This window comes from Dermacentor silvarum, chromosome 5 (assembly GCF_013339745.2).
Source record: "Dermacentor silvarum isolate Dsil-2018 chromosome 5, BIME_Dsil_1.4, whole genome shotgun sequence".
Taxonomy (NCBI): Eukaryota; Metazoa; Arthropoda; class Arachnida; order Ixodida; family Ixodidae; genus Dermacentor; species Dermacentor silvarum.
In genome coordinates, this window is record NC_051158.1 from 25,352,377 (window position 1) to 25,373,360 (window position 20,984).

Below are 20,984 nucleotides of genomic sequence, written 5' to 3' on the forward strand. Positions count from 1 at the left end.
GAATTGGTCACACCACTGCGCAATTTTTGTAAGCTAGCCTGCATTTCCAGTTGATCGTCTAGTGACGTTATCCTATTGTATAACACACAATCATCCGCAAGTGATTGTAGTGGAATAGTTGCACAATTTGCAAGATCATTAATACATAATGTGAAAAGGAGGGGCCCTAGCAGACTGCCCTGTGGCATCCTGACACTACTGGTAGGAGACCAGATTTACAGCCACCTAGTTCAACGAATTGTTCTCGAGACTGAACATTTCAACCAGTTAGTTATATTATAGTTTATAAAGAAAGCCTGAATTTTCAACAACAGTTTTGGGTGGGAGACTTTATAAAACGCTTTGGGGAAAAAAAAAGAGATCTATCTGTCCACGGTTATTGATTGTTTCAGAGAGGTTATGAACTGGTTCTACAAGTTGCGTTATTGTAGACATATCCTTGCGGAATCCATGTTGAGTTGGTGACAATAAATTACATGTTTCGAGATAACTTGAAAGGTGTTTACTGATAATATGCTCCGGTAACTTAGAGCAGGTGCTCGTAAGGGAAATGGGCCTGTAGTTTTCTACATCTGTCGTAATGCCACCTTTATGAATAGGTACAATTTTGGTATGTTTCCAAGCTCTAGGAAAGGTACTTTGGCTAATGGATGATTGACAGACGATCGTTAAGTATTTAGCTATCCACCCGGCGTACTGGTATAAAAACTCATTGGGAATGCCGTCTGTACCAACAATTGTCTTAACATTAATGCTCAAAAGAAGGTTTAGCACATCTCATTCATCAATTACGACATCGTCAGCAGAAGGACGGCCAGGAGAAACGGGCAATATCGGTACCGTTCCGTCGTCACGAGTGAATACTGAAGAGAAAAAAGTATTAAAAACTTCTTTGTACTCCTCTGTAACTTTTTGATTATGTGAAGAATAAGATTTAGCTGATGGGTTAACATAACGCCAGAACTTAGCAAGTGCATCCGAGAGAAACTTTTTCAATGTTGTGTTATGGAACTTTTACCTCGATTCCCGAACAAGACAATTAAGTTCTTTCCTCATTTCACTTAGGGCATTCAACATTTCCGGTGTCAAGTTTTTGGAACATGCCTTCCTTTTCCTCTGGATTCTTCGTTTTGAATGAACGATTTCTCTGTTAATCCGTGGGTTTCTCTGCTTTATTTTTTTGTTCGATTTAGGAATATAATGTTCAATGCAATGTGCCACCACAGATGAAAAGTGTTCCCATAAGCTGTCCTACTACCCTTGGATTCGTATATTTTAGTGAACTCATCAAAGGAATGTTCAAGATGGCCCAGTATTCTAACATCATCCGCAGCATGGAAATTCAATATCTGTTTCGGTAATTCCTTGTCAAAATTTTATGATCACCTAAACCATCAACTTCGCATGCACTTATGTAGCTAAAGAATTAGATACGAAGAAATGATTAAGAATTGTGAATTTAGGCACAAGTTTACGTGCACATGCGTTTGCAGTATACTGCACATGCGCTTTCTCTCTCCGCTCTTTACTTTCCTCTCGCTTTTTTTTTATTCCGCGAGATAAACCGACATCCGCCCAAAGCTGGCGAAGCAGCCAAAAAACGTTCCCGCTAATGGCCGGAACGGAGCAACGGAGAGCTTGCCGGCATCCCTCAAAGAAGAGAAAGCTGAGGTGATCTTGATGCACGAGCGTTCGTGGCCTCTTGCGCCAATGCGGCCAGACATCATTCGCTGGCTGGATCTTTGGATGCGCGAGACGTTCGCTAGCTGCGTGTCCTGCTCGCGGTGAAATCGTTCCACGTCTGCCATCGGAATCTTGCTGCCAGGACCAACACTCCCGGAGCTCCATCATAGCCCTGGCCAGCTTGATGACATGCCAACCGCCTCTGCTCCAAAGCGCCACAGGAAGAGGAAGTTCAAGTCGAAGCGGTCGTTATCGCATTGGACGAGCAGCGGTGCCAGCAGCTCGCCGTCCAATGCATGCAAGCAAACCTTCCGGAACTCTTCGCCCTCCTCAGGACGCAGCAGAAAGCCGATGAAGACGAAGACGAGCGTCAGTGTGCCGTTGTCGGAAACGCGACAGAACCGCCCGTTTCCCGGTGCCTTTTGAAAGGTGAGGTTCTGACAAATCCAGGGACAACGCCTAGCGGCTACTGCGAAATTCGGCCGTCATCGGAAAGCGCGAAGCCTTTGGACAGGAGGGAATGCGAAGAGAGCGTGTCCGAAGTTGCCGAGATTGAAGCTTGTTTCACTGGAGAGCAAGCAGTGATCGTAGATGAAAAACCAGAGCTGAAGACTCTCACCGAGGCTGACTTGGTCGTGAGGATGGTTCGAGAAGTCCTCCTGGGGGAAAAGGCCGCGCGAGGAGGACGACGACGAGCTGCCGGAGACCCTGCTGCTGGTCCCTTCGCAGGGTCTTGGCTGATTCTCGAAGGCACGCCTTCCTGGACCGGCTGCCAGGATGTCGAGTCCTGCACGAGGACCCGTACAGTTTCCTCTACTACCAGCACCTCGACGGCGACGAAGAATACGGCTGTTAGTCTCTCGTCCAGGAAGCACCGCCGGGTGCCAGTACACGGTGGCTTGTGATTGCGAACCTCGGCGCGCTCGTGCCATTTCATCGGGTGCCAGTTCCTGAGAATGTGCCGTGGAAGGAGAGGACAAGGAACTAGAAAAGCGCCAAATGAACCGAGAATCAAGCCCGCTGTCCTCACCTCCTCGTTGTCGGTCACGAGCCCATCCAGGCGGTGCAGCAAACGCGCGGGGCCGAGGCCGCGGGCCTAGGTGTGGGACATTCCACGGTCGTTCGCCAAGTCGGGAGTCTGCGCCGGAGAATCGAGAGACGGGAAATAGCCGAAGTCGAGGAGAGGCTGAAAACTCTCCGAGAGAGCCATGCCCGTGAGGCGCAGCAGCTTGGCGTCAAGATCGAGAAACTGCTCAAGACTGCGTTGAAGCGAAGCCAGCCGTTCTGTTGAACGACGTTTATTATATTTGTTTATTTTTTACATATAGGCTAACGCTGCGATTCTTCCAACGACGTCGCCTACATTGGCAACGCCAATAAATAAACTACGGGTAAACGTACGGTCGAACGTTGTCAATATTTCGCGCTGACTTGTTGCAAAGGCCACAGGTTACGTCGGTTTTTAAGGGAGACTTGCCAAACTGCAGTGGAAACGAAGGCCAAGTGGCGATGCCCCGGAAGGCGCCAGAATGCTCCGGAAGTTTTTCGGTCTGTATATTTCCTCTGGCGCGGTTAGGTGGCAATGGCGAGGGGTCAGTGGGATTCAATTAAAATTGAAGGAATTACTGCTCAGCAGTCGAGATAAGCAAGAGAAGATTAAGCAGGGAAGAGATTTATAGAGCCGGAGTCATTGCAAGCGTGGGTAACGGTATGATATGTTTTAAATGCGAAAGTTAAGGCCGATATCGGATACATAGAAGGCTAGATGGCGATGAACGTAGTAAAGCCTGACTAAATCAAGCAGGCTAGGTGACTACATTTGTCTCCGCCCCGTTTTGAAAGGGATCCCAATAAACATCATCATCATCGTTTGTTCGGCAAGGGGGATAGGGAGGGAGATGGGTTTACTGGAACGTAAATGAACACCGAAGCGGGGCACGCAGCCACCGCCTGCACTTCAATTGGGTCGTACGAGTGAGGGGACGACAATCGGGGTAGGAAGAAAGAGAACAAGAAGACGTGGAAAGAAACCGAACGGAGACTGGGCGTCTTTTTTTCCTTGCCGTAATAATAAACACACCGGCCGGATGGAACGGGTGGTTCGGAGGAGCCGATCGGAATGGATGGAGAGGATAAACGGAGGCCGAGAGGATGTAGTGGGCAAGTTGGGGGTGAAAGAGAGGGAAGGGAGGATGGGCAGAGCAGGACAAGGGGGGCGATATAGGGCGTCGTTGTGCTTCTGGGAGAGGGGTCTAGATCCTTGGGTGCAAGGACAAATGAATACGATGAGAGAGAGAGAGAGAGAGAATGACAACGAAAATAAAGCGTGGTCCTCCCCTTGACTGTTTCACCGCTACACACACACACTCGTCGTCAAATAGGTGCACTGCGGTGAAGGCTGTAGAGGGGCTCGCTGCCGGTCAATCGGCATCGAGAGTTGGATCTAAGCGTGTTTCGGAGGAAGGAGAGTAGGAGGAGGGCAACGCCCATTGTGCGCTTTTAACCCTTTCCGGGGTGAAGCAATTGCATTCGTGCGGCGTAGCCCGGAGGGGTTGAACAGAGGCGTGCAGGTGGAGGAACAGTCTCATCGGCTTCTCATCTCTGGTAGGTCTGACGAGACCCGTAGCTTGCGCTGCATTGCACGAAGGTTATGAGGTGGAGTATGCCTCTTCGGGACCGGCCCTCTCTCTCTCTTTTTCTCGTGCGCGCCCGCGCTTGAGTTCGAGCATGCGCGTGCGTTCCTGGTGTGTGTGTGTGTGTGTGTGTGTGTGTGTGTGTGTGTGTGTGTGTGTATTTGTTTGTCTATGTGCGCATGCGTGTGTATTTGCCTTTGTGCGGCTCCATCCGGGTGGCTTTTTCTTTCCGAGAACGACATTTTTAGGGTCGCCGAAGCGCACAACAGGTGTGAAAGTGGGGCAGCGCCCGAGCATGGCAGGTGGCGGCGTCCTATTAGTGGGGGAAAGCAGGCGTTCTTGCGATAATACCGTATTTTATCGCCCCGTAAGACCCATTCTCGGGTGTGGGACCCGTAGCCTTTTGTATTTCGAAACTCTGAGGTATGAAAGAAAAAGAAAAAGAAATGGGAGTTTGTTTTACAAAGGCACTCGCATCGACGCTTTGCTGCAATAGGCTGGTATAAATTGACGGTAGCGTATAGGCGTCGCAGAATATAGAATATAACATTTACTAGCAGTTCTTCAGCTTTGTCCATACTTTATGCAGCATAGCCGCGGGGGCGACTTTGGGAATGCCGTAACGACATCACACTGTCAGAGTTCCGAGGAAGAAAAAGAAAGAGAGAGAGGGAGAAAGCGTCAAGCTGAGACATCCTTGGCACACCGACGTCATTTCCTGCGTCCAGCATTTATCGTCACGGCGACGGCAACGTCACCAAATCTTAGTGACGACACTTCTTCACCGACTCCTCAGAAATCGGAGGCCTCTCCACCTTTGCGAGAGGAAGGCCGAGAATGTCAGTTTGTGCCGAAAGACAGGCTGCCAATTACCGCGCTTAAGTTGACCGAATATATTTAACTGCGGCCTTTCCTTTATCGCAAATAATTATGAGCGTGAAAATTACTCCACGACTTGGAAACTTTGGCGCGTCGTATCTCGTCAATGTCATTTTTTTAGGGGAAGCATGTCACACGCTTCCCCGCACAGCACTCGACATATAAATGGTTCGTACCTTCCATAGCATACAGTTGGAAAATTATGGAGAAGAACGAAGTGCCATATTTGCACTCGCTAGTATTTGCGAGGGCATATACCAAGTGCATTTGATATTTGAATTTGGATTGAATGTGCGCATACCAAGTATTTGCACTTGCAAGTATGGCGATTGTCAAACGCTTAAAATATACTTTAATTAAGTATATCAACTCATTTTACTTAATTTTTAAAATGAAACTTGGTCTCAAAATGCCGGGTCCGCCATAATCAGCATTATCGTGCTGCCGTCGTGTAGCAATGAAGCTAGCTACAATAACGTTTCTGACGCAAAAAAAAAAAAAAAACGATTGCTGCGCGCATTGCTTCTTGCTTCGCTCTCGCGTGCCAGCCGCAGCGGTCGCAAGAACGGAGCGAGCCAGTGTATCGTGACGCAATGTGGCATGCACATCCAGGTCATACCGAAACCGAAACTATGCCAGAATCCACAAGGCTTTATTCATTCGTAAGCGCGCTCTGTCATTAGCTGACAGCCTTCGCTAATAATACGCCCTGCATCAGGATTGGTTGCATTAATGTGCTCTTAAGAACAATTCTTAGCGTAAGAGATTTTTTGTGAATACGGACCCTGGCTCGTGGAGACAAGTATTAAAATATTTAGGGTGCTCGGAGGCTTACTAGGTTTTTTTTTTGTTTTTTGGCGGGGGTGTAGAGGGTTTGCACAGAATTAAACCCGGTGTTCGACCTCTACTCCAGTCCACCATGCTTCTAGATTGGCAGAGAGCCTCTTGAATTATCTGTGCAATAATACGTTTACCTAGGCCATTTACTCACAGGGCACTCCGGTCACGAGTAGTAGTAGTAGTAGTAGTAAACACTTTATTTAGGTCCTGAGAAGCTAGGCAGGGGGGCCTGCTAGCCGTTGGCTAGTCCCATGTCGGAACAGAGAGGCCGTGCCTATCCGCTCGTTCACGGGCCCTCTGGACAGCCAGGAGTTGGACGTCTTGTCTGGGATCTGTGATGGCCTTCGTTCTTCTTCTCGGTTAAAATCCTGTAACACAGGGCACTGCCAGAGCATGTGATTTAATGAGCAAAATTCAGTGCCACAATCTGGGCAGAATGGATCGATGTCGGGGTGGTTTGTTCAGAAAGCCCCTAGAGGGGTAGGACCCCGTCTGGAGCATGCGGAGCGTGCTAGATTGCGATCTGTTGAGCTTATGATGGGGGGAGGGAAAACTCTGCCGATCCCCTCTGTAATGTGATGTGATTTCGTGAAAAGTAACTAGAGGATCACTGTGGAAGAGCTCTCCCGAACTCACCCGAGACACCATCCCGTCGCGGCATATGAAACCTCGCGCACGGTCGTGGGCTATCTCATTGGGGTTCAGGTGACCCGGTAATGAGCAGGAAATTTACGGACAAATAAAATGAGTTGAAGTGCATACGGCGGGCATTGTCAAATTCTGAGTTGGAGCTTATTACTGCCGTTGAAAACAAGTGTGCAATTATTGTATTCTTCTACCGGTGCTAACATGTGGGGCAGGAACTTGGAGGTTAACAAAAATAGATGGTGAATTCGGCGGTAATGCAATTCCACTGAACGTGAAAGCTGGGGAAGTGCGGAGCAGTGATTCGCTGATGTTTCCCTTGTGTTTATCTTGTTTTATCCTGTGTTTTATCGTGCGTTTAGCAATCCATCGTCCGTTTTGATCCCTGTGATAAGGCGCAACTGGTGGGAAACTGCCACCCATATGGAGTCAAACCATCACGCACATGAAGCCAAAGCCTTTGCTGATAGAAACGATCTTAACGAATTTCTGTTAATTAACGCGCTTAATGCTTGATTATTCCTGTCTGTTAATTTACACTGAATCATGTTAGTTTATTTTGAACCGGTTTCGATCAGATCTGCACTTGTTTTGACCCTGTTTTGAGGACTTGCTTTTAAGCGTGATCGCGCGACAGACGCCGACAGCCTGGGCCCTTAACGGAAAGCGTGTTCTTCCAAGCTTACGGACTTTTATCAAAATAGCCGTCTCCGTTGTACGCGCGTCTATGTCGTCAGCGAGATCGTGCTCTCTAAAGCTGGCTTTAGTGCCGGTCCGTCATATCCCAAGTATGAATTCCGTGAAAAGCCTTGTTTCGCGTGTTGCGTGTGTGTTTTTAACACGCTCGGTAACGACGATTGCACTGCCGTTTCGTCTACGGCGTCACCGCTCGGCGCCGTCGGGAAACAGCGGCCGCCTGCAGTTTACTGGAAATTCAACTCACTACCCTAATTGACAAATATCGCCTTTCACATCTTGTATTGTAACGGGCAGATAAAGAATTTGAACTAAGATTTTATTTCCGCTCAAAGTAAAGGCGTACTTCGGAACTACTCGTGCATGCGGATGCATTCGGAGAAACCTGACTCCAGCGGCACTACTTGTACGTGTAAATTTTATAGGGAACTGTATGCATTACATCGTAGGATTTTGGTTACACCAATCAGGAGGCACAGCACAGGCTCATGGACCGCAGCGAGAGCCTCTCCCGCCTTGTAGTTTGCTATAGCGCAGTGCACTGCGTAATATACGTGAACGAGATTCGTAAAAAAATGTCGCAGTTTCGCCCGAAAGGCGAAGCATCGATTGCGATAGCAAATTAGTAGATGGCTATTCGGAGTAGGGATAGTGGTTTTATCGGCAGGCATAAACTTGGACATGTTCACTTACTAACTGAATTAACAATCGTGGTGTCAGCGCGCACAAGCGAACATGAATAGATCACACTGAATGACCGCAGACAACGACTGTCAAAACGCTGGCGGCAAGCGCAGCTGCCGCAGCGGACGAAGGCTCGCGCGGTCTATCGCTTCAACGGAAACTGAGCGGCGAATGCACAGCGCATACAAAGGTCAGAGCGGTGTGGAATAAGAGACGGTGCGGGCGACCGCCACAGCCACGGGCAAAGTACGAGCGCAGTTGGCAGAGTAGAAGCTGCGCCCCCCCCCCTCCCTCCCGCGCTGCCTTCCCGCTTTCTTGCTTTCGCGTGGGAGATTGAGTGACAAGTTCCCCTTACGCCCGGTTGCAAGATACGCCTTTGGTGCCGGAGCACAGCGTCGCCCCGCTTCCCTCCCTCCCATACCCCCACGGCCTTTCGCGCGACGGTCGCGTTTGCTTTCCGCCGTGCGTTCGCTCTCCGTGATAGCGCGCGTCCCCCGCGCACTTTCGCTCGCGCATACGGCGCGCGGCGACGATTTTATCGCCCTTGGACTTTATACGAAACCTCACGGCGACGGCGACGACAACAGCGACGGCGACGGCAGAAATCCGGTTGAAGTGTCCATATAATTGCTATCGCAATAAAAAAATGCTGCCTTGAGCGTTGCTTGCTTGAGTCGTGCACCATCAGAATTGGAGGACGCCTAATCTTCGCCTTTAAGAGTGGAACGCGATAGCATTCAAAGATCCCAGGCTGCTTATCAGGCTTTTTTTCTCGTATATTCAAATCACAATCCGACGCTATCACGTCTGTAGATTGTGGTTAAGTCGTACTTTACGATTTTTGTGACGAATTTTACTTTTAGAAATTCAATTTTTGTTCACTAACGCCTTGTGCCACGCGATGGGCCTGCCCGGTCGGAGTGGTTCGGGGTGATTATATCCGCCAACAACGCCGGAGAGCCCACGCTGACACCGACGCCGGATTTTCTGCGACAGGGGGCCCTTAACGCTATCGCGTTAGAAGCTGCTCGTCGTTTTCGGTTCCTCGTCAATATAGCGGTGAAGATCTCACATATTGCAGATGAACTTCCGATGGATTGCGGCAGATAAGAGCGCTCTTTGGATCGCACAAGTGTATTTCTGACAAGGAAATTTATTTACCTGTAGGCACGCGTACACCTGTTGTATGAACGTATACAGTGCAATATAACGTACCACACATGCAATACATCGTACTTCATATATATGTATTTCTGTGTCAAAGAAGACATGGTCGCCCAACAGTTCCCGAAAGACTTCCTTCAACGACACAAGTTACAATGGCCTACAGAAATTGGAACTCTCCAGCTGGTACCAATTTTGTTGTACAGTTAGAACGTTTGACAAGTGAATTTTACAGCTAAGCACAACAAGAAAGCAGCATACATGAGCTAGACGCACGGGGTGCGTTCATTTTATCTGAACACGCCGAGAACATGTGCCTGTAGTATGATATGGGACAAAATACTCTTCTTTTTTCTCAGCTAACTTGATTATCAAATATCGCCGCCCGAGCACTCCGTACAGATGATTAACCAGCGAAGCTGAAACGTGCGGCCCTGTGTTTTATCACTGGGTTAATCCGGACGGTTCATTAAACGACGGCTTGAGAGGCTGCCGGATTCTCGGTAAACGCAGTTGCTGCTTGCGCTCGGCTGCACGAGCCTGTTCTTGTGCCCGGGCTACAGCATCGGCACGCGGCGTAGACGAGCTCGTTCCCGGTTCTGCTCGTGGCGTTGCTGATCGAAAGCTGCCTGCTCCTCAGGAGTACGCGCATGACGCGCGGCTTGCCTATTTCGGAGCCGGAGAGAAACTGCTGCGCGCGCGCTCGGCTGCTACGGAGAGCAACGACGTCACTACTGGCGCAGCCAATCGCGCGCCGCCTCTCCTACCTTTTAGGGGCGAAGCACCTTAGGGCCGAGCCTTGTCCCTCGTCCGTTGTCCGTAGCTCTGGTTTGCATGGAGACCGCTAGGGGCGCTGCGGTGCACAAGGGCTATATAAGCGCTGTATATACTGTACACATATACAGTATATATATATATATATATATATATATATATATATATATACATAACTATGTATATGTATATATATGTCTATATATATGTATTTGTATAGTATATGTACGCCACGCTCCGTCTTCCGGAAGCCGGCTTCCGTTTCCGGCTCCGCTTCCGCTTCCGGAAGCCGGAACCGGAAGCCAGCTTTCGGCTTCCGGAGAACGCTTCCGGCGTTTTGCCCGAATGATCCCCCGGTGCTTCGCCCACTCATCATCGTTCACTTCGTGGATATGCGGTGTTTTTTTTTTCTTTTTTCTCGCGCATGCGCATTGGGTTGCGCCGGAGGCGTTTTCGGCGTACAGGCGACAGACAGACGAATCGGCTATAGCCACATACAGCTTCGCTGCAAAAAAGCTCTCAAGGACCGCGCAAAGAGCGATGGAACGAAAAATGTTAGGCCTAACATTAAGAGACGGGAAGAGAGCGGTGTTGATCAGAGAGCAGACGGGGAAAGCGGATATTCTAGTCGACATTACGAGAAAACGAGATGGAACTTGGCAGGCCGTGTGCTGCGTGGGTATAACTAACCGGTGGACCATTCGAGGTACATAATGGCTGCCAAGGGAAGGGAAATGCAGTCGAGGACGGCAGAAAAATTAGATGGGGCGATAAAATTGGGAAATTTCGGGTTGGATAGCACAGAATAAGGAACGACCACAAAAAAGATGGCAAGACAACACGGAAAGTGTAACTTGCCGAAATTAGGAAATCTTGCAGGCGCAACTTGGAATCAGCTAGCTCAAGACAGTGGTAATTGGAGATGGATGGGAGACGCCTTTTTGTACTGCAGTGTACGTAAATAGGCTATGATTGTAATGCTTGAGGGCTGGCACCTTCGTTTGACGAGAAAATAAAAACGAGAAAACTAAAAGCAAAAACGATAATGTCATACGCCAGTATTCTTTTAAGCAACAAAGAACGCCCCGAGGGACAATAAGAAGTGATGAGAGAACTGGGTGTTCGCGGTCCAAGACGTGCATTTCGGTAAATAGTTCGAGCAGTTCAGGGGCAAATTTGAGATCAGATCAGGTTAGGTTAGGTAATTAGGTTAGGTCCACCAGCGGCTCATCCCGCCTTGGCTATACCGAGGGCAGCCCAGGACTTTGTCATGAGGTTGGCTCCACCGAATGGCAAGAAAGCGAAGAAAAGAAAGAAAAAAAAAAGAAAGAAAGAAGGAAAGAAAGAAAGGAGTGCGGAAGAGCGGGTGGCGGGGGGAGAATAGCGAAGCTTACACGCCGCTTATATCCGCGTTTCTTCTTCGGTGCGGCTTTCCCGCGTCGCTCTCATTCGAGGATATTCGCTTGTCTCGGCGCCTTTCCTCGTCAGCGCTGACGGGTGCGGAGACGGACTCGTCAACACCGCGGTCTCCGCCGGCGCCAGCCAAATACCTTCTTCTCCCCCTTTTAACCTCCGCGTCTTCCAAAGTGACACCGCGCCTGGTCTCTGTCTACTCCCGTCCTCTTCGCTTGTCGTGCATGCTTCTAAGTTTTATTCCGGGCTTTGTACCTTGGGTCCCCCGCGTTGCCTGCTGCTTTGCGTTATGACAGCCTTCCCCATTTGGTCGACTTCTTCTTCACGCAAGAGCCCTTCTTCACGCAAGCACGCAGGCACGCATTTTTTTTTTCTTTTGCGTTGATAGAGCGTGTCAGATTAGGGGACGCAAGCCGCTTGCGTCCCCTAATCTAAACCTTGTGTACGTCTGAGTCTGCGCATGCGCAGTGCCGTGGCCCCTAGTTCTTGCGTACGCATGTTTTAGATTAGGGGAAGCAAGCGGCTTGCGTACACAAGTTTTTTGATTAGGGGACGCAAGCTGCTTGTGTACGCAAGCATTGGGGGGCCACGGTACTGCGCATGCGCAGACGGAGACGTGGGAGTTGGCGCATCCGCAGTAACGTGGTCCCTACTTGCTTACGCAAGCCGCGCGCGTTGCCCGAATAGCCTAAACCGCACAGACACACACCCGCAAGAACATGCGTTCACACGCGCAGCTAGCGTACACTACCAACACGCTCGCACGTGTGCGTGCTTGTGGGCGCGTAGGGAAGAGATCATGTACAGGATGGGACAATATGATGTGGAACACCCGATCGCCACCGAGGTCGCGGCGATTGCTCGAGGAGCGTGACCTCGCACGACATCGATTCGACAAAACCGCGCAACTCCCCTGTCGAAGAGTATGAACTTAAGTACTTTGTTGATGTGAGTGCAGAACTGAGGCCCATTGACGTCTTGAATGCCAATCGAGACGTTCATTTGCATAAGGGTTTCCACAGTATACAGGAGAGCAGTTGCACGAACAGAAACAAGCTCACTAAAACGTAGGTTGGTAGGCGGGGTGTAGAGTTTATTGCGGCCTAACTGGAAATGTTGGGAGCCGTAAGACTCTGGCTGCCACGTTTCACTGGTAAGGAAATTATATACGTTTGATTAAATAATTGAATGTACACTACAGTATACACGTACGCAACACATGCCGCAAACGTAATCGCAAGCACATGCAAATTCAAGCGTAAATAACCGATACGCGTTCGTGCCAAACACAGGCAAACGTGCAAACATTTACCTTAACACAGATCTACCCACCCAAGCGCACACACAGCCCATCGGTTTCGTCCCAGTATAGCCTGTGAGTAGGGAACGCCGTATGGGCGTCCAACCCTCTAGGAGGTGTTGGCCCTACCCGGGCTGTCTCAGTGTTTCTAGCCCCGGCTGGCAAACACCGAACGGGTGCCAAGCCGGACAGCCGCATTAGTGAGTGCTACTACGTTCACTAGATAAATGTGGCTAATGCTAATGATGCACTTGTGTTCCGTCGCTGTTGCAGGCAATAGATTAAAAGGCATGTGTTGAGAAGAAAATGTATAATTACTGTTCCAGTAGCTTTCAAAAGTTTGTTTTGTGCACAAAATATTTATTGCAAAACAGCGGATATTGCGAGATTCACATTGAAGGTTCTGTAATGTGGCGTGTGCGAGCCGATCCGTTAATAGGATGGCCCCATTGACCGTCGGAATAGCCACATTTGCGAGGTGTGCGGAAGTAACCAGAGTGCAGGAAAATGCGCTATATGTGTTCATACTGCAATGAAAATCATATGTGGGAAGCCTCATTAATTCAAGCAGACTTTTTGACATTTTGTTAGCGTTCCGTTTCAAAGGGAATGACATTAAATCATCATCATCATTCGCATCGTATCGTGCCGTTTAATACGCGATTAGGGAGCCTACATTCAACGCCGTTTTATTGCGATAGTAATTATGTGGACACTCCAAAGCGGATTTCTGCCGTCGGCGTCGCCGTGAGGTTCCGTATGACGTCAACGGCGATGAAATCGTCGCCGCGCTCCGGACGCTGTATGTGCGAGTGAAAGGGCGCGAGGGACGCGCGCTTTCACGGGGAGCGAACGCACGTCGAAGAGCAAACGCGCGTTCTGCGCCGTGCTCCCTGAAGGGCTGCAGAATTAAGCGTCTCTTTCCTCCTTTCCATATATATAGAGAGCAAACGCGACTTTTTCCGTCGCGCAAAAGGCTGTGGGGGGGACGGGAGGGAGAAAGAGAGGGGAGGCGACGTTTAGCTGCGGCACCAAATACGTATTTATATAAAAACGCCGCGCGCGTTCAGTGCAAACGCGGACAAAACGCCGACGGCGTCGACAACAGTTCTGCGCGTTGCTGGTGCTGCTGCATGTCCAAGTTTATACAGCTGATAAAACTACTATCCTTACTCCGTATAGCTCTCCACTAATTTGCTATCGCAATTGATGCTTCGCCTTTCGGGTGAAACTGCGACAATTTTTTTAAACAGCGCTTGAATGTAGGCTTCCTACACGCGATGGGACATGCGCGCCGCGTATCGTCTGTATACGTACAAACTTTGCATTGCAGTTCCGTTATACTCTTCCAGGCGTCCTGACATGTTGAAATTGCATATAGCAATTGCATGCTTCATGTAGCTGGTCAGTATACCTGTGTTTACTCGTCGGTACCAGTTATGGCGCCTCCTCGCCAGATACGAACCGCTGCTGAAGAAGCGAATCGTAGAGCTATACGCGCGCGGCTGTATCCAGGCAAACGTCGGGCTCGGCAGACCGATGTGCAGAGAGCAGCACAGACCGCAGTTCGCCGTCGACGCCGGACGGCCAGTTCAGATCGCCTCTCGCGGAAGCGACGCCTAAAGACTTCGCCGCGAAGACCCCGAAGTGCGTGCTGCTGCCGATAATTGAGCTCCTATGGAGCCGCTCCTCCAGCTTACGCTGTGACTGTGCTGCGTGTGCCGCGCAGGCCTGTGACTTTTCAAGCGAAACTTCATAGGCTCACAAGTGTCGGCGGTGGTGGCGGCGGCGGTGGTGTCACGCTGAAAAGTGGGCCGATCCTGGCGATAGTGCAGAAAAGGTTCAAGCTCAATGGCACATACCAGGGACGAAAAAGAAAAAGAGAAAGAGAGAAAGGAAGAAAGAGACAGAGAGAGAAAGAAAGATAGAAAGAGAAAGAGAAGATAGAGTGAAAGAAATAAGGAGAGAGGGAAAGTAAGATAGAGAGAAAGAGCGATAAAGAAAGAGAGAGAGAGAAAGTCACCACGAAAGTCAGAGAAAGAAAGAAAAAGAACGAGAGAATGGAAGAAAGAGAGAAAGAAAGAGATAGAAACAGAGGGAGAAAGAAAGAAAATCACCACGAAGGTCAGATACGCACTAGAAGCTTCGCTTACCCCCATTTTCTCGACAGGGGAAGTGCTGGTGATTTTTTTTTTTTAAAGTCGTGTCTTCTCTCTTTCGCTCTCTCTCTTTGACTCCTCAAAACGCTCCACCCCGATTTCCCTTCCCCGCTAAGCGTCGCCGTTGCACGGTTCCACCAGCAGAGGGCGCACGGCCGCCGCTCCTCCGTCAGCCTCTTTCTCCCCGAGCTATAGCGCGCGCTGTCGCAGCTCTCTCTCTGTGCTCCAAGCCGCAACGGCAGCGAGCGACGCGACTTGAAATAGCTGCGCCCGGAGGAGCTATTATACGTATACTGCCCGAACGCCCGTATAGCCGTCTCTCTGCGTAGCTGGGGACCGAGCAGCTAACGCGGTTGAAACCTTTTGTGCTCAAGTTGTGCCTTTTTTGAAACCTTTATGTAGACTTTACGATTAAAGTTTGCACCCTTTCTGGCTTATCTTGTCAGTGAAGGCACTTTTATGCTTTCTGAAAGCGTCTGGTACGTACGAGCGCCTTTGACTCTTTAGTACGGTCCGTGCACATCTCCCTCCCCCCCCCCCCTCTCTTCCTTCGTTCTCTTCCCCTGCTCCCATCCCCTAGCCTTTTCCTCCCACTCTCCCCTCCCCGTTGGCGCTGAGCCGTGCTCCCTCAAGGGCTGCAGAAGATAGCGCCAACCTTTCCTTTCCAAACGAACCACTTAGTTAGTATCCCCTAGCGTAGGGTAGCCAACCGGACTCTTGACTGCTTAACATCCTCGCCTTCCTTATATCCCTCTTTCTCTTTCCGTCTCTCTCTCTCTCTCTCTCTCTGCGTGCTGCCTTTCGTTTCTTTAAAGCCGCGCGCCCAGTACTTCCGGGTCACGAATGGCATGCGCGCTGTCAGCCTCACCGTAGCATTCCTGACAGGAAAGTAGAGAGCGCATGGGTTTTCGAAAAAGGAAACGCAAGCGAAAAGGATGACGGTGATTGTTTGGGGGGAGAAATGATACGCTCCAAAGGGTGTAAGCTGTTTTCAAAGAGTGTGCCGTAAAATTTTGGCACCCTTATGGGTGCTAGTTGCTTTCGTGGCTAACACCCTTACGACATAAGGCTGAAAACGAAATATAATAATAAAGAAACACTGTACACGACAGCCAGCTGGAACTAGACACCTGACATATCTGACACGTGGCTTTGAGAGTGACAGCTGATGAATTAACCAAGTATCTGTGGTGCAATGTAAGTGAGAGGATGCACGAGAGAGACTGGATAGGACGCCGGTATCCTGTCCCACTTGTGTATCCCGTCACTTACTTTGCGCCACAAATCTTTCGTTAAAGCTACGCACCAAAACTTGCCCAACATTATACTTTGCTATAGCTAAGGAAGTTTCTTCCGTGCAGGTGTCATGTCGCCGTGTTTACGCCCCCCTCCCCCGCCCGCCCCCCATAAAAAAAACTAGGAAAACTTCACTTGTGCCCACCAACCATTCGATCTTATCCCTTAAGTGTGCAGACATTTTTTTTTTTTTGCTAGGCATACAAGTTCTGCTGCGTACCGCACGTATTGTGTCCAATCATTTCTATATATCTAAGTTAACTGCACAACATATAGAGACACGAACACGCTCGTATTCTCAAACGGCCCCAGACTCGAAGCTCTTCCTCCACTCAACCGAGTTGAACACAGCGCCGCCTTTCGACTTATGAAGACGCTACACTTCTCAAGAAATGTCGTGGGTGATCGTGAAGCGTATAGTGACTACTGCTCTCGAGGGGTGACGCTGCCACCTACTTTCTTGAGTCGAGGTGGAGGGCTTGCGTCGAGGAACGTTCTAGAATGCGGGGGAGTTAAGCCCGCATTTTAGAACTTTCTAGAAGGGTGGGACACTCCGGGTTAGTTTTTGACCGCCTTGGGTTTTGTAACGTGCACTGAAATCTAAGTACGCCCTATACTTTTTTTTTAAATTTCGCCTTAATTTATATGCCGCCGGGAGCGAACCCACGACCTCTAGCTCAGCAGCTCGACGCCATACAGCCACTGGGCTATATACACTGTAAAATAATTTACGCCCTTCAAAGTGAATGCGGGTGTAAATCTGTCTATAACCCACACCCTTAGAAAGATAATGGGTGTAAGAGTGCGAGTTTTAGACAGACTTACACCCTTTCCCACTGTCAAGGGTGTAAATTATTTTTCCGGTGTTTCACGGCGGGTGTGAATGTGTTTGTCTGCGTGTATGGGGGCGAAAACCTGCATCTCCATGCGTGTTTGTTTGCTTGTGTTTGTGATCGCGTGCTTTCGTGTATCCGCCTGCTTGTTGTCTACGTGCGTGCGTGCGTGCGTGTGCATACGTTTGTGTGTACGTGTTTGTTTGTGTGCGTGTCTGCGCGAGTGTGTTTTGTGTCGGTGCGTGCGTGCGTGCGCACGCGCAGTATAACAAATGAGACGCGCATCTGTCGCGCCGCGGCTGACCTGTCCTCCTCCTCCTCCGCTGTAGACAAAGCGGGGAGGAGGAGGAGGAGGAGGGGGTGCGCAAATGACGCCACCTGTCTTGCCATCTCTTAACCCCCTCCCTGGTCCTCGCCACTTTGGCCTAAATGACTCCGCAATCGCGCCGAGTCTGGCGTGGGCCGGTGAGTCTCAAGCGCACGGTGTGATACTAGAGGTGGGCGGCGACGGCCGGCCTATCGCGACATGGACTGCTGCGCTGGCGAGGGGCCGGAGACGGATGAGACCGTGTGTGTGTGTGTGTCTGGTACCGCTAGGAAAAAATAGGGGGGGGGGGAGTAATGGAGGAAATGGGGGGGGGGGGGGGTGCGGTAAAGGGTGTACAGAGTACTACAGATAAATGTCGCGTCGATTGTGTGCTGCTTCGCTATTCCTGGGACACCGCCACTTGTATGTGCCTCCGCCTTCTGGGAGACGCTGTGTCAGCTGCAGCAGTCGCGTAGGAAGGTTCGTCGATCAGTCATCACCTAGGGCGGGGGGGGGGGGGGGTAAATCAATAAATGTAAGAGTCGGTCAATCAAACCCGTCGATAAATCAGTCGGGTCAGTGAATTATTCAGTCAGTTGAGTGTAGGAATCGATCGGCCAGTCTTTTTAGAAGTAAGCGATTCAGTCTCGGTCAGGTCAGTAAAGGAGTAAATGAAACACTGACTCAGTGAACCAGTTCGGCAACCAAAAACAACAGTCAATACAAAATCTATCAATAAATCAATCAGCAACTCAATAAATCAAGCAATCTTATTACCGCACCCAAGAAGAACCTGCTAGTCTTGGTATGGTATGGTATATATGGTGTGATAAACTTTATTCAGGTGCTGAAGATCAACCCTTAGTATGACGCAGGCTGCTCCCACGTCGGGACAGTAAGGTTTAACCTTACCGCCCTAGAATAATAATAATAATAATAATAATAATAATAATAATAATAATAATAATAATAATAATAATAATAATAATAATAATAATAATAATATGAACAAGAAGGCAACTTTTTTGTTTTGGTTGAGAACCGCAACCGCAAATCACCTGGTGCTTCGAGTGCTTTTCTCCGCAAGACACCGTTTGCTTGCGTGCGGTGTGCTGGCAGGAGAAGAACGATGCCAGCTAGTAGTATTGCCGGAAAGCAAACTGCTATAAAAGTGTACTTTAAGAAGTCGATAAATATACGGAAGAAAACAAAAACAAAGGCAGAACAAAGTTTAAGTTGCAGTGACATCATAGAACCGGTCCTGAAAACGTTTATAGGCACATAGCCATCAGTCCACCACCGTTTTCCTAACAGCGGCACTCGATCTTGCTCTAGCGCTGTTGTATTATTGAAGCCACTGCCTTCACTTCGTTGCCGACATAATCGCGCTGACCTTCTGTGTCTTCTCAAACTCATTCACGGTGTTTCCTGCCTGTCCCGAACTCCTCAGTTGTTTCGTGTTCGTGGCTTTGTAGCCCCCCCCCCCTCCAAAAAAAAAAGAAAAAAAGAAAAAAGAAGAAAAAGAGTTTTTTTTTTTTCATTAAACGTAAAGAAGCTGTCAGTCCTAGCAGTCGCCCATTTTGCAAGCGCCTAATGTATACCGCCTTTCTTTTTCTTTTTTGCAGAAGTCTACCCGTGCAAGGACTTTGACGTCCGGCGCATCGCAAAGCTCTCACGTGAGTTCGCGTCAATTTTCGTTCTTCATTTTCTTCTCGTTTCGCTTTGAACGAAGCAGCGGGGTCATTAGTTTGATGTCCCTCATGCAATACCCAGTCTCTGGGGCCTTTGTGGTGCAATAAAGAAGGCCAGCTATCCCAAACATCACAAGTAAACTCCAGCGACTAAGTAATATAGGAATTAAATAAGAAACCAAATGAAAGAAAAAAGAAAGAAAAAGAACCAAAAGCTGCAATGAAAAATACAGGATCTATAGTATACCGCGTGTCCCGGCTGACGTTATCCAAGCTGTCAATAGACAAGAAAGAAAAAAAAAAGGTTAAAAAAATCACGGTGCACGATGGGGTTATAAAACCTACAGTGTTCGTTCGTCGAAAAATGGAACGAAAATTTTAGGCCTAACGTTAAGAGACAGGAATAGAGCGGTGTGGATCAGAGAGCAAACGGGGATAGCCAATATTCTAACTGACATTAAGAGAAATAAATGGAGCTGGGCAGGCCATGTAACGCGTATGGTAGATAACCGGCGGACCATTAGAGTCGCAGAGTGGACACCGAGAGACGGTAAGCGCAATCGAGGACGGCAGAAAACAAGGTGGGATGATGAAGTCAGGAAATTTGCAGGCGCAAGTTGGAAACAGCTAGCGCAAGACGAGGAATGGTATATCAGTCTAAACATATTGAGTACAGTCTCAAGCCTCGATACAACGAACATGGATATATAGCGAATGATTAGATATAACGAAGCAAATGTAAAAACTTTCTCGCCATTATCAGTGTGTAGCGAATCTATGCTTATAATGAATATCGGATATACCGAATGGACTTTCGTTTTCGGGTGAGACTTTGTTATAACGATGTTCAACTGTATTTATCTTTAACGTCCGTATAGAGGGACTTCGAATCGCGGATCGAGTCGTCTTGTTGATGCGTTCCAATTGCTTGGGCTCGACGCTTTCTTCTTAGCTATCAGCGTACCCGCCGTGGTTGCTCAGTGGCTGTGGTGTTGGGCTGCTGAGCACGAGGTCGCGGGATCGAATCTCGGCCACGGCGGCCGCATTTCGATGGAGGCGAGATGCCAAAACACCCGTGCACTTAGATTTAGGTGCACGTTAAAGAACCCCAGGTGGTCCAAATTTCCGGAGTCCCCCACTACGGCGTGCCTCATAATCAGATCGTGGTTTTGGCGCGTAAAACCCCAGAATTTAGCTATCAACGCATAGACGGTTTCCAATGCTGGCCAGAATTGGAACACACCCTCTTTTGCTTCCGAACGTGGAATCGAGAAAGCCCTGCGATTTGTTGCAGCTAACGGAAGTGGAGACTGCCGAGACTAACCCTCCCCCCTCCCCCTCCTTTTTTCTCCCCCGGTTCTCCTCACTTCGGTTTCGGCACCATTTGTACGAAGCGGAGAGAAGCCCAACCTTGAGACTAAGCACGCTGCCGCTTGTGTTTGTTTTGACTAAGCACGCTGCTGTTTGAGTCTTAATTGCTGCTTGGCCCTTCGAGGCAACTGTGCCAGATACGCTGGTCCATTATACCACACGGTTGGCGGCCCGCGAGTCAACCCGTTGCTTCAGGGTCCGCTGGCGCGGTATGCTTTGCTAGGACAGGGAGAGATAGATCGGGTGATAAGGGGTTGAAGAACGATGCTTTTTTTTTTTTTTTTGCTCTGGAGGCTCGTCTGTCTAAACACGTGGGAAGGAGGGAAAATCGCTTTTCTCGGCAACCTCCGCGCCGATTATTATGATGTGGTTTGTTGCACCTAAAAAGAACAGTTCAAATCTAGTGACTGCTGGAAGTGAATTTTTTCAAAGTACGCCCTATAAGTTTTCCAAGCAAAAAGAAAAAAAAGAATCCTCGAATTTGACTGGAACTGTGTGTGTGTGAGAGAGAGAGAGAGAGATGAATGGGGGGGGGGGGATGGGAGGCGGGGATGGGAACCGGAAGATGAACATCCAGTTTGCTACCCTGCACTAGGGAAGGGATAAGGGGGAGACA

General features: G+C 49.2%; 1 protein-coding gene across 1 annotated transcript in view; it reads left to right on the forward strand.

Annotated features, from left to right (window-relative positions):
- Window positions 1-20,984, forward strand: part of LOC119453105 (myocardin-related transcription factor A-like) — a 271,833-nt gene that overhangs the window by 78,954 nt on the left and 171,895 nt on the right. Inside the window, 1 exon segment of the mRNA XM_037715105.2 lies at window positions 18,932-18,982. Coding sequence (XP_037571033.1) covers window positions 18,932-18,982 — 51 coding nt within the window.